This window comes from Acipenser ruthenus, chromosome 6 (genome assembly GCF_902713425.1).
Source record: "Acipenser ruthenus chromosome 6, fAciRut3.2 maternal haplotype, whole genome shotgun sequence".
In the NCBI taxonomy this organism is placed as follows: Eukaryota; Metazoa; Chordata; class Actinopteri; order Acipenseriformes; family Acipenseridae; genus Acipenser; species Acipenser ruthenus.
Window position 1 is genome coordinate 71,176,969 of NC_081194.1, and position 14,092 is coordinate 71,191,060.

Sequence of the window (14,092 nt, forward strand, 5' to 3'; positions counted from 1 at the left end):
ACTGGGCTTATTCTAATTGACTTGGCACAAGAGTCTTCAAGTCTAATTACAAAGACATCATCCATTATCAGCCAATTAAAGCTAATATAATATATATATATATATATATATATATATATATATATATATATATATATATATATATATATATATATATATAATACTTTAGAATGATCATTCAATTAAATACTCAAGCATTTACACATACAATATGTAGCATTACTAAAAGAAACTAGCAACATTCTTTGACAAACATTTTAACTAGTCAAATCGGAAGACTTTCTCTTTCAGCTAGTTTCACAGGCCCCGATTATTACAAATCTGGGATTGTTCAATGTTAATTTAGGTAGAGTAATCCAAGAGCTAATCCGAGTCTGTGAAACTAGCCAACAGAGAAAGTCTTGGATTGTCAAACGCTTTATTCCGTACTTAGAAACTCACACTATTCCTGCATCCAGTTCTTGGTTTCAGAACTCCCCTGGTTCATCTATTGTTGAAATAACCAGATGCCAGGAATTCAAGCAGTCGGGCCTCTATTAAACGTACTCTAAACAGTTTGCATTTACCACTGCATGAAAAAAAATCTCACCCGATCATGGATTAGAACATAACAAGATAAGAAAAGTTTATGAATGAGAAGAGGTCGTTCAGTCCATCAAGATTCGTTCCTAGTAGGGGATCTAATTGAATAGAACAGAATCTAGATTTTTTTAAAATGTTCCCCGTGTTTTAGATCCTACGTCACCTGGAAGGCTATCCCATGCATTTATAACTCTGTAAAACAGTGCTTCCATTTATACCCTCTTGTTTTACTCTGCTTAATTTGGAGTGGTGTCTTGGGTAACTGTATCAATACCATTTAGAAATTTGTAGACTTTAATCAAGTATCATCATCTTTCCCTTCCTTTTTTCTAGGCTGAAGCAATTTCATTCACAGTCAAGTAGGTTAGTTAAACATGACCTCCCTCTTTTGAATCATGCTGGCTATCCCCTATAACAGTGTTGCTGTACAAATAGTCTTTAAACTTACCTTTTAACATTACTTCCATTATTTTGCATGTAACAGAAGTTAAACCAGTAGGTCTATAATTGCCTGGGTCTGTCTTAGGCCTCTCTTTAAATATTTGCAAGCTTCCAATTCACAGGTATCTCATATGTTTCTACAGAACTATTCACGACAGTAGCCAGTGGTCTACATATTGCTACCCTTGTTTCCTTTAGCACCCTTGGATAAATCTCACCTGGGGCTGGCGTTTTGTTATTTTTTACAGTAGCTCCTATAACTTACTTCATACCTCTGCTTCACTGATGCTGACATCTTTAAGAACTGTGTGTGCACAGACTGGGTTTGGTAGCATACTTATTCAAGGGGTAAAACATGCTTGCTAAATAATAGAAGATGGTTGAAACTAACTTGGTACAGCATGCCATTTTAATGTTCTTTCATGTTATGGACACCAGCTGAAAATCTGAATGAAAATCTCTTTAACACACATAATGAGGAACAGAACTTGATATAACCCCCCCTTATTATTATTTTTTAGATCTGATGGTTTATAAATACATGTTTACAGCCAAGTTTTCATCAGAAATATCTTGGAACAACAAAAAACAGTCATTTGTGACAAAAGCAAACATTGGTCATTTACAGCTGCCTTAACAAAGAATGACCCTTGAATATTCTATGGGCCTTATTCACAAAGCTTCTTAAAAGTCTGTCAAAGCTATCTGAGCTTGGGTCATGACTGTGTTCAAGACTTCTTAAAGAAGCCTAAAAACAATCAGTTTCTTGAATAAATAACTGTATAACCTTCGCCCAAGGTCATTTTATAAGGTCATTTTGTTCACTTACTATTTACAAAGTTTTACAGACCCAGTCCACACTATGCCTTTAAACCGTATTACAGTCAGCACTCGCATATCCGACCCGATAAAATTTTGACTTCAGTTTTGGCCCGTTCCAACCCTTGTCCGTTTTTTGTGTGCCACCCCCTAGGAACCCCCAGACACGGTTGGCAGTGACATAGCCTGGATTCGAACCTGCGATCTCCAAGCTATAGGGCACATCCTGCACTCCACGTGGACTGCCTTTACTGGATGTGCCACTCGGGAGCCCCAAGCACACATGTTTAAGGGCAATTTAAACAGGTACAGTACATGAACATATCACATGGCAATATCCTGCAATCCATGCAAAACCATCAGGATGGCACGAGCTCCAATATACAGGATGGTTATAAAGCGGTGACTCTGCAGGTTGTATAAGTATCATGAAGTAACCACTTAAAACCTGGACAGAGGTTTAGTTTGTTAAGTAAAGTTAAAACTATTATCTGAGCTAGATGAACCATTCCTGTGCACCTCCATATAAAATCACTTGGTCACTTTATAAAAAATCGCTCCAGAGCAACAAGACTTGGCATGATAGATGCAGCAAAGTTCTAGAACCACCACTGTGGGTCACAGAGTGCACTGTAGCCAATGCCTATTGCAATGTGCTATTGATTTAATATGGCCACAGTTCCTCTCAAGTACAGTTTCTATTTTTGAGATAAAAATCAACATGCAGACAAGTCAATTCAGCTCCAAAAGGGTTTCCACATGAAAAGCACAAATGTATAAGCACCCTGTACTTATAACATTGCCATCACCATTTCAGGCTTGTAAGAACTGTGGTACCAATTTATTTATAATCTTAGCACTACAAAACATCCATGCATAGTACAACACATACAGGTGTTTGTGTGGCACAGCAAGTAGCACAAGCACATCTGGTTTCCTTTAGCATTGTTTTGGCAAATTTTACACAGTAATCCACTTAATCCAGCATACACAGAAATCATGGCAGCCTTGACATATATAATTCTAAACATACATACTGGCAACAGTGAGCTAGATTTAAACCCCTTGATGAAGTCCTCAGAACTGTGTGGCTTTGCTTTGCTACTTATCAGTTTTATTTTTGGTCCATATTACAACTCCGAAGTGCTGGTATCGGACAGCGGCTGGATCACGATAGGGATTCTAGAATCTAAAAAAAGAAAAAATAGAGATTGAATCAGGAAGTGTACAATAAAGACAAGTGGAAGCCACCCAATACAAAGCAATACAAAATACATTTCATTTATTGACAACTCATACGGGGGGTGGGGGCGGGGTACATGTCACAGCCAGTCCACAATGTCTTCCAATGATTTTACAAACAAACTAGCAGACTATTACAGGGCAGAGCTATTGAAAAAGCATTGATCCGAAGTAAAGCCCAAGCATTTGCAAATTGACAACATACAGTATTATATGAAATGTTCTTTCTGTGTGGGCTTGATCTGTCATACTTCTCCGATACATACAGTGCCATCAACATGACCCTCCTTGGAATAAGGAATCCAAGTCCATGCAAAGAAAACATGCCTTTTTTATTTTCAAACTTACCTTGCCTTATGAAAAGATCATGTCTTTACAAAAGGGAGAAAGCTTGCAGATCCCAAATGTCCACTGTGTGCCACTATAGTAACTACAGCTTAAGTCTGGTGTATGTGCTCATTCATTTATTCAGGAAGCAAGGGCAAGTCCTGAAAAAAATTCTACAGGGCCTACCTCCCTTGTTCCAGCTCTTCCGAACTGTCACTTGGATCCTTTCCCCAGAAAGCCAAATGAAGCAAGGAGTAAAATAAGAAATAATCTTAATTCCACACACTGCTAGATCCTGGTACACCAGACCATTCAATGGCTTGTCCCTTATCCTAATCTTGGCAAGTTAGTTTACTTCACCAAAAAGAAAAATGGACTTTCTTATGACAGTCCAAAAGAGGTACTGTCTCAGACTCCCACTACCTATTCTGTTAAAGGTCACGTAATCAATACAGTCAGCAAGGTATCCCTTGAGGGGAATGGAGTTAACTGACTGACATGGTAGAACATACTGTTTTATATAAACCAAGCTACAATATGTGACAGATCTGTGTTGCCTTGTTGAATAGGTTCCACACTGAATGACAGAAAAGTGTGACTGCATTAAAAAAAACTAACCATATTGCACCCCTTTGGCCACAGATGTAGTCCTCCCTGATAGTCAGGTTGGGTGACCCTGTATTGGCTCAAAATTCTTCGGTCCACAAAACATTTTGATGTAATTTTTCATTATCAGACATGGACATCGCAACAGGCCTCAGATAAGCACTACCTAGCAACAATACAATCACAAAATGAAGGTGCTGAAATGAATCACGATGGAGGTGAAATTCTAGTTAATTACACAAAAATAAAACAAAACTGACAGTGGAATGAATTAATGAAGTGCTTATTGCCATGCAGCGGGTGCAAGTGAAATTGCAGAGCGACGATCACAGGCACAGACAAGTACAGCAAGTGTAGGATGCTTATGAGTCATTTTGACTGCTGTGGAGTTTCACCTGAGTTTTCTGGATCTTGACAAGGGGCAGGCTGTATAATTACAACATTGTCACCTGATAAATTAAACAAAACATCATTGAAAAACAGGTTCATATTTTAAGAGCCGCAACAAAAATTAAAAGCAAGGGTGACTTCTTTGGCTTATGACTTCACAGTGGTTAAAGCCTTCAGTACGTGTTCAGGTTCATGGCTTCAGGAGAGAAAGGTTTTTAGCAAGACCACTCAAGGTGTGCCTGCAATATCGTACCTTTCAATCGGTTTGGTTTTTGCACAAAAAACACATTTAAAAAACAAACAAAGAAACAAACAAAAAAAATCAATACAAATATCACCATACATTCCGAAAGGGTTCCAAACCTTGGTTAGCAATCCAACAAAATAAACAAACAATAACAGTTTTAACAACCATACCCATAAATAATCCATAAAACCAGAAGTACATCTAATTCCTACACTGCAGCATACACATCCAGAAGGAACCGAGAGTGGAGGTGGCCTTTAACACTGAAGTTCGGTGCAGTATACTTCTGCGGTGTTCAAAGGTAAGTTTCCGAAAGAAAATGCTGTCCAAAAATGGTAGTAGCATTAGTTTCCATTTTCTTTCAATATAAAATAGTGGAAATGGCACTTCGGAGTAAAAACCCTGAATGTAAATGCCATCTTGCAATCTTAAAAAAAAAAAAAAAAAATCAAGGAAAAAAGGAAAGAATATACACTTCCATGCTGAATACAATAATTATTATTATTATTATTTATTAGCAGATGCCCTTATCCAGGGCAACTTACAATTATTACAAGATATCACATTATTTTTTACATACAATTACCCATTTAACCCATTTATACAGTTGGGTTTTTACTGGAGCAATCTAGGTAAAGTACCTTGCTCAAGGGTACAGCAGCAGTGTCCCCACCTGGGATTGAACCCACAACCCTCTGGTCAAGAGTCCAGAGCCCTAATCACTACTCCACACTTACAGCAACTTGCTGGACCTGTTATAGCCAATTGTATAAAATCAGCAGTTGGTTTTCCTGAACACCATCTACTGATGAATGTTCCCTCAGCTGTTCAAACACAACCTGCACCAAGTCAAACAGTGATTCATAGCCCATTCACCCATCTATTAATGCCATCAAGGACAGGAAAGTTGTTCCCTGAAATATTAATAAATGTACAGTATCATCGGTTAGGCTGACGCAGCCCTTTAACATTAAAGCAACATTCGTTTTACGAAACCTAATTTTAATTTTTTTTCTGAACATTAAAAGCAAAAATCTTGAAACTATATCAAAAAATAAAGGATCCAATAAAAGTCTATTTTCAGCTACAGCTTCCTCTGTAAGACTCCTGCAGATAGAAGATAATCAGTTAACTAAAATAAATGTTTGGCATTACCACAAATGGTACACATAGGTAGAAAATACTCATTATGGAAAAAAAAGTAATGTCAAGTTTATATGGTATCCTTGTATTAAATGAACCACATTTTAACTAAATTACAGGGAAACCTTTACGTATACTTGGAAACAACACTTGATATTTAGTGCTTACTTAAGTGTGCCAAGTTAATGGTTCCTTATATTGACAAAGCACACTGAAAAGCACACCAACACTCAAGGGTGGTTTCTGAATAAGGCTGTAAGACATATATGTCCTCTCAAGATCTGTTTTCCACGAGGGCACCTCATCGCTACAAAATGGCATGTTCTCTTGATACAAAAAGTTGGAACTTGTTCAAGCTCCTGAAAAAAACCTGAAGCAGACACAAGTCGCCGAGCAATTTGTTGTTTTTCGTTCTGGTGAGTTGCTTCACCATTCTGTTAAATAATGTTGTGCATGTCTTGATTATTGCTCCTGTATAGGTACTCATAATTAATCTAGAGCTGCTGCTGCATTTATTAATGTTAGTTTGTCTGTTACTTTATTATTACAGTTTATTAACATACAACTGCCTATTGCTTTTCTCTTATTCTGTTAATTACACATTGATGCATGTGCGTCATGACAAGTAATAAATATGTATTTATTTATTGATTCATATTGTGTGTGGTGGTCAACTCCCTAGGGTGTTCTCTTAGCCAGAGACTGTTGTATAAAGGGGGGATTCCAAGTATTGCCTATAGATGTTGAGAACAGTTCTATCAATGCACAGCTGCATACAATACTTCTCTCTTTATAACAGTGACCTAAAGCTAAGCAATCTGTGCTGTAATAATGGCATAAATATCTTTATTCATAACATCTTGGATAAAGCAGCTGTTCTCTGTTTCTATAGATTGTTCAGAATCATTTTTGTTACTGGATTGTGTGTAAGGTGTTTCTTTTTTAAATCAAGGGGCTCTTTAAGTCCCTTTTGCCTTTCCCAAAGTACAGTACATTTACCTTGAAGTGCTTTTAATAAAGTAAATTAAATGGTACTGTTTTTTTGTGTATGTGTAAAGATTTATTACTATATTACCCAGCTATACCCTAAAGCAGTGGTCTCCAACCCTGGTTCTGGAGAGTTACAGGGTGTTCTTTTCATTTCAACCGCGCTCTCAGTTACTTAACTGAATCAATTATTGCCTTAATTGGTCACGATTAACAGGTGTTCCAGATCTTTAGCCATTGATGACATAGACACCTACAAAACCTGAGGATCTGGGGCTTTCTAGGACCAGGGTTTGAAACCCATGCTCTAAAGGATGGCAAAAAATAAACAAGGACATTTTATTTTGCTGACTGTTGTGCTCCCTAGTGGTACAACTAAGAATGCAAGCAATATATTACTTTCTGATACAAGCATGTTGGTACTTTATCATATATGTTCCCAATATATTTCAGAGCCACTCTGGTGGTTTTTATTTATTTCATACTATTCAGAACTTCTTATTTATTAATGTATTTATTTTCTAAAATACAAATGTACTTTAGTATTGACAAATCTTGACACCTATATGTGAAGAGTACTCCACCGTTGTAATTTCATAAATTGACATACCAACACGCCAGGTATTTATTTGGTTTGAAGAAATTTTTCAGCATTCATCACAAATAATTGCCTAATACAATACAATTTTGGTCCAAACACATGTTCTGTAGTCTTTAAAGAACTGAACAAAACAATTATGTGGTACTGAAAAAAAATAAAAGAATCCAAACTGAGCAATGTTATTTACCTTCTTCTTCTGCATTAATCTGTGCCTCTAGGTCATCTGGGTCCACATACTGGTAGCTTTCATCTACTGGTGTTTGGCATTTTCCACAGCAGCAACAGCAACAGCAACAGCAACAGCAACCGCAGCAAGTGAAAACACCACAGCAGAAAACCAGACCCTGGATCCAAAAAACATGCGTTAACTCAAGCACAGCAAAGACAAAGTCTAACGCAAAGCAAGACCAGGGCCTAGTGTTGCAGGCTCCTATTAAATGTGCAAGGTTATTAACTGAGAAAATCAAAAGGTCTCTTGTTAAGGCTAATCTCCAGGATAAAGAAGGAACCTGCCATTGAGTTGCTGTTGACGTCCAGATTCTGGTTTAAGGATTATCCTGGCCGAATGTGGCATGCACTAAGCCTAAAAGTGTCTATTTAAGTAAGCACTGCACCTTACTCTTGTAAAAATAGAACACCACTGATTGGATGATGTTGCTTTCAATGTCCTTTTCCCGCTATTTTATCCTGCTTGGGACATCACAGTGGGTTGGTAAAATTGCTTCACTGACTGACAATCTAGTAAATAATATAACTGTTCCCCAGTTTCTAAAAGCATTTTGTGGAAGGATTTACCGTTTCATCTTTGCGATCAAATGCGACTCCTACAACTTGACATTCTCGCTCACCCAGCAGAGCAAAGACCAAAGGGTGAATGGGATTATGATCTTGTTTTTATACAGTGTATTCCCTAGTGTGACTAAACTAAGCTGAAATATTATTATTAGTTTTTATTTCTTAGCAGACACCCTTATCCAGGATGACTTACAATTGTAAGCAAATACATTTCAAGTGTTACAGTACAAGTAGTAATACAATAAGAGCAAGATACATACAATGACTTTAGTTCAAGCATGTACAAGTGTGACAGTACAATTCAATAATACAGCAGATAACAGTGACAGTTACATCAGGATATGATTAACTACAAAATACTACAGATTAAACACTTGGCAAATTACAATTACAGTACTCTGAAGAACAGGATTAAATGCAGTAAAATAGGTGGCAGATAAGAGCAAATAAAGCGCATTTAGGGAAGGGTGATAGTGTCCCAGAGGAAAAACAGAGGAGTTCTACAGGTGTTCTCTGAAGAGGTGAGTCTTAAGGAGGCACCGGAATGTGGTCATGGACTGGGCGGTCCTGACATCTGTAGGAAGGTCATTCCACCACTGCGGAGCGAGGGTGAAGAAGGAGCGGGCTCTGGAGGCAAGGGAGCGTAGAAGAGGTAGAGCCAGTCTTCTAGTGCAGGCGGAGCAGAGAGGTCGAGTGGGGGTGTAGGGAGAGATGAGGGTCTGGAGGTAGCTGTGTGCAGTCTGGTCAAGGCATCTGAAGGCTAGTACAAGAGTCTTGAACTGGATGCGAGCAGTGATCGGGAGCCAGTGGAGTGAGCGGAGTAGTGGAGTTGCGTGGGAGAAGCGAGGCAGAGAGAACACCAGGTGGGCAGCGGAGTTCTGGAGCTGGAGCGGACAGGTGGCGGACGCAGGGAAGCCAGCCAGGAGGGAGTTGCAGTAGTCTAGGTGGGAGAGTACCAAGGCCTGGACCAGGAGCTGGGTGGCGTAGTTGGTGAGGAAGGGTCGGATTCTTCGGATGTTGCTCAGGAAAAATCGGCAAGTGCGTGCCAGAGTGGAGATGTGCTGGGAATAAGAGAGGCAGGGGTCCAGGGTGACTCCGAGGTTCTTAGCAAAGGAAGAGGGAGAGTGTGGTAGATTCCAGAGGAACAGAGATAGAGAGATCAGAGGAGGGAAAGAAAAGGAGGTCAGATTTAGAGAGGTTGAGTTTGAGGTGATGCGAGTGCATCCAGGAGGAAATACAGACGTGCTCAAATTTGCTGGTACCCCTCCACCAAAAACAAAGAATGCACAATTTTCTCTGAAATAACTTGAAACTGACAAAAGTAATTGGCATCCACCATTGTTTATTCCATATTTAATAGAAATCAGACTTTGCTTTTGATTTTTTATTCAACATAATATTGTAAATAATAAAACAAATGAAAATGGCATGGACAGAAATGATGGGACCGCTAACCTAATATTTTGTTGCACAACCTTTAGAGGCAATCACTGCAATCAAACGTTTTCTGTAGCTCTCAATGAGACTTCTGCACCTGTTAACAGGTAGTTTGGCCCACTTCCTGAGCAAACTGCTCCAGCTGTCTCAGGTTTGATGGGTGCCTTCTCCAGACTGCAAGTTTCAGCTCTTTCCATAGATGTTCGATAGGATTCAGATCAGGACTCATAGAAGGCCACTTCAGAATAGTCCAATGTTTTGTTCTTATCCATTCTTGGGTGCTTTTAGCTGTGTGTTTTGGGTCATTATCCTGTTGGAGGACCCATGACCTGCGACTGAGACAGAGCTTTCTGACACTGGGCAGTACGTTTCGCTCCAGAATGCCTTGATAGTCTTGAGATTTCATTGTGCCCTGCACAGATTCAAGGCACCCTGTGCCAGGCGCAGCAAAGCAGCCCCAAAACATAACCGAGCCTCCTCCATGTTTCACTGTAGGTATGGTGTTCTTTTCTTTGAAAGCTCCATTTTTTCGTCTGTGAACATAGAGCTGATGTGACTTGCCAAAAAGCTCCAGTTTTGACTCATCTGTCCAAAGGACATTCTCCCAGAAGGATTGTGGCTTGTGTGGCAAAGTGGTAATGACGTGCAGGTGAGTGCAGTGCAGAATAATTACACAGACAGACGTTGGTACAGGTGCAAGGGTGTTTATTTATTTCAGTAAATGTCCAGAGCCTCAAGGCAAAACCTGTAAATAATACTAGTGCTGGAAGTGATACAGCGGCGTGTATCACTTCTAATTTATAATCCCGCGGGTTTGACCCGCAACCCCAAAGTCCCGTTCCGACACCCACACTAAACACGAACACAAAAGACAATGCGTGATTCAAGTGCTAAAAGGTGCAAACACAAAGACAGTTGGTAGTGAAAGGTGAGTGGTGAAGTCCGGGTTTTTCGCTGGCCTGCGGCTGCAGCTCCGGATCGTGCTCAGTAATCTTCTGTGACAAATAACACACAAGACACACAGTGTTAATACACAGACACAGAACACTCACGGTTTATTCACGGTACGGGCTCCTTCTCGGTTAGTTAACTTAACCATATGCAAAGGAACAGATCACTCAAGCCATGCCCCCTATTTATACCCTCGCCCATGACCCCGAGGTTAACGAGCGCATCCGCTCCTCCAGTCCTCGGATGCCACGCCGCTTACCGTCTGGGTCACTGAGCTCGGGTGCCATGGCTCCGCCCCCTTCCGAACTGACCGACTTCCATCTACCCTACGGAATAAATTGTTGTGCCATTTCATTAAGGGTACTCTGTTCCTCGTATACCGTGCTCTCACAGGTCGAGAGGGAGATCTAACACTAAGACTCATTCGATCTTTGTCACACTTGTCAATATGCATTTTAGCAAATTCCAGTCTGGCTTTTTTATGTTTTTCTTTCAAAAGTGAAGTCCTCCTGGGTCTTCTTCCATGGAGCCCACTTTCGCTCAAAAAGCGACGGATGGTGCGATCAGAAACTGACGTACCTTCACCTTGGAGTTCAGCTTGTATCTCTTTGGCAGTTATCCTTGGTTCTTTTTCGACCATTCGCACTATCCTTCTGTTCAATCTGGGGTCGATTTTCCTCTTGCGGCCGCGCCCAGGGAGGTTGGCTACAGTTCCATGGACCTTAAACTTCTTAATAATATTTGCAACTGTTGTCACAGGAACATCAAGCTGCTTGGAGATGGTCTTGTAGCCTTTACCTTTACCATGCTTGTCTATTATTTTCTTTCTGATCTCCTCAGACAACTCTCTCCTTTGCTTTCTCTGGTCCATGTTCAGTGTGGTGCACACAATGATACCAAACAGACAGTGGCTACTTTTCTCCATTTAAATAGGCTGAATGACTGATTACAAGTGACTGATTATTGGAGACATGTATGATACTAATTAAAGAAACTAATTAGTTTGAAATATCACTATAATCCAATTATTTATTATCTTTTCTAAGGGGTACCAACAAATGTGTCCAGGCCATTTTAGAATATCTTTGTAGAATAAGCAATAATTCATCTCTTTTCACAGCTTCTTTGCTTTATTCTATGACATACCAAAGGCATGCAAGTATACATGATAAAATAGTTTTTAATTTCATCACTTTTCAGGAGGAATGAAGCCTTATTTCAATGAGCTGTAAGGGTACCAACAAATTTGAGTATGTCTGTAGCAGACAGACAGGTAGAGATATGGGAGGAGATGGTGGAGTCAGAGGTGGGGAAGGACAGGAAAATCTGAGCATCATCAGCATAGAAATGGTACGAGAAACCATAGGATGCGATGAGGGGGCCCAGGGAGCGGGTGTAGAGAGTGAACAGGAGAGGACCCAAGACTGACCCTTGGGGGACTCCTGTTAAGAGAGGGTGAGGTGTGGAGGTTGCTCCACGCCAGGTTACCTGGTAAGTGCGGTTGGAGAGGTAGGAGGAGAACCAGGCCAGAGCAGTGCCAGAGATCCCCAGGTCAGCGAGAGATGATAGTAGAATAGAGTGATAAACAGTGTCAAAGGCAGCAGAGAGGTCGAGGAGAATTAGGACAGATGAGAGAGAGGCATCTCGGGCACACTTAAGCGAGTTGGTGACAGACAGGAGGGCGGTTTCAGTGGAGTGAGCAGAGCGGAAGCCAGATTGGAGAGGGTCGAGCAGAGAGTGGTTGGAAAGGAAAGCAGAGAGCTGGCGGTGTACAGTCTGCTCGAGGGTTTTGGAGAGAAAGGGTAGGAGGGAGACAGGACAGTAGCTCTGGAGGGAGACAGGACAGTAGCTCTGGAGGGAGATGGGGTGGAGGGTAGGTTTTTTGAGGAGGGGGGAGTGATGGAGGCTTTTTTGAAGGCAGAGGGAAAGAGACCAGAAAGTAGAGAGGTGTTGAGAAGAGAGGAGATAAAGTAGAGCAGGAGCAGCAGCTTGAAAGAGGTGAGTGGGGAGGGGGTCCAGGGCACACGTGGTGGGTTTGTGACCCTGGAGCAGGGAGGTCAGAGTCTGAGAGGGGCGAGAAGGCGGAGAAGGAGGGTGAGTTAGTAGGGGATGCAGTGGGTGTAGGGGTTGGAGCAGGAGGGGGTGCGGGGGAGGGAGAGGTGTTAAAGAGTTTGCGGATATCTGAGATTTTAGAAGAGAAGGAGGCAAAGTCATCAGGGGAGATAGAAGAGGGAGGAGGGGGGAGGGTTTAGGAGGGAGGAGAAGGTAGAGAATAGTTTACGTGGGTTGTTAGTGGAGGCTTGGATTACAGATTGGAAATAAGCACATTTAGCAGAGGAGAGAGTAGAGAAGGAGGAAAGTGTGGTAAAGGTCTAGGGCAGCAGGGAGTTTGGTTCTCTTCCATTTCTTTTCAGCAGATCACAGTGTGATTCTTGATGAGCGGAGCGTAGAGGAGAGCCAGAGTTGGGGAGGGGAGGGGCGAGCAGGTCGGGAGGTGAGGGGACAGAGGGAGTCGAGGGAGGAGGTGAGGGAGGAGAAGAGGACGGAGGTAGCATTCTATGGAGAGTTGTGAAAAGGAGTCGATAGGAGGGAGGTGAGAGTGAGCAGTGGAGGCAAGGACAGAGGGGGGAAGAGAGTGGAGGTTACAGCGAGAGGTGATAGTGGGGGTAGGAGGAGCAGGGAGAGAGGGGAGAGACAGAGAAAAAGAGATGAAATAGCGATCAGAGAGGTCCAGGGGGGTGACTGGAGAGGCCTACAAGCCACAGTGTCTCGCACCCACTGTGAAATATGGTGGAGGATCGGTGATGATCTGGGGGTGCTTCAGCAAGGCTGGAATCGGGCAGCTTTGGCATGAATCAAGCCAAGTACAAGGTTGTCCTGGAAGAACACTTACTTCCTTCTGCTCTGACAATGTTCCCCAACTCTGAGGATTGGTTTTTCCAGCAGGACAATGCTCCATGCCACACAGCCAGGTCAATCAAGGTGTGGATGGAGGACCACCAGATCAAGACCCTGTCATGGCCAGCCCAATCTCCAGACCTGAACCCCATTGAAAACCTCTGGAATGTGATCAAGAGGAAGATGGATGGTCACAAGCCATCAAACAAAGCCGAGCTGCTTGAATTATTGCGCCAGGAGTGGCATAAAGTCACCCAACATCAATGTGAAAGACTGGTGGAGAGCATGCCAAGACGCATGAAAGCTGTGCTTGAAAATCAGGGTTATTCCACCAAATATTGATTTCTGAACTCTTCCTAAGTTAAAACATTAGTATTGTGTTGTTTAAAAATGAATATGAACTTATTTTCTTTGCATTATTCGAGGTCTGACAACACTGCATCTTTTTTGTTATTTTGACCAGTTGTCATTTTCTGCAAATAAATGCTCTAAATGACAATAATTTTATTTGGAATTTGGGAGAAATGTTGTCAATAGTTTATAGAATAAAACAAAAATGTTCATATTACCCAAACACATACCTGTAAACAGTAAAACCAGAGAAACTGATAATTTTGCAGTGGTCT

The 14,092-nt window shown here is 41.3% G+C and overlaps 1 protein-coding gene across 4 annotated transcripts in view; it reads right to left on the minus strand.

The window, feature by feature from the left end:
- Positions 1–181: 181 nt before the first annotated feature.
- The window catches only part of LOC117411511 (dnaJ homolog subfamily C member 5-like), a 33,874-nt gene continuing 19,963 nt past the window's right edge, over positions 182–14,092 (minus strand). The window contains exons 4-6 of one of the 4 annotated variants that reach the window (XM_059025770.1): positions 7,573–7,729; positions 3,598–3,635; positions 182–3,031 (exon numbers count right to left, since the gene is read on the minus strand). In XM_059025770.1, coding sequence (XP_058881753.1) covers positions 3,625–3,635; positions 7,573–7,729 — 168 coding nt within the window. In that variant the 3' untranslated portion in view covers positions 182–3,031; positions 3,598–3,624. Of the gene's footprint in view, positions 3,032–3,597; positions 3,636–4,370; positions 4,467–7,572; positions 7,730–14,092 lie in introns of those variants that run through there. The other 3 variants (XM_034019126.2, XM_059025771.1, XM_059025769.1) reach the window with 3 other exon arrangements.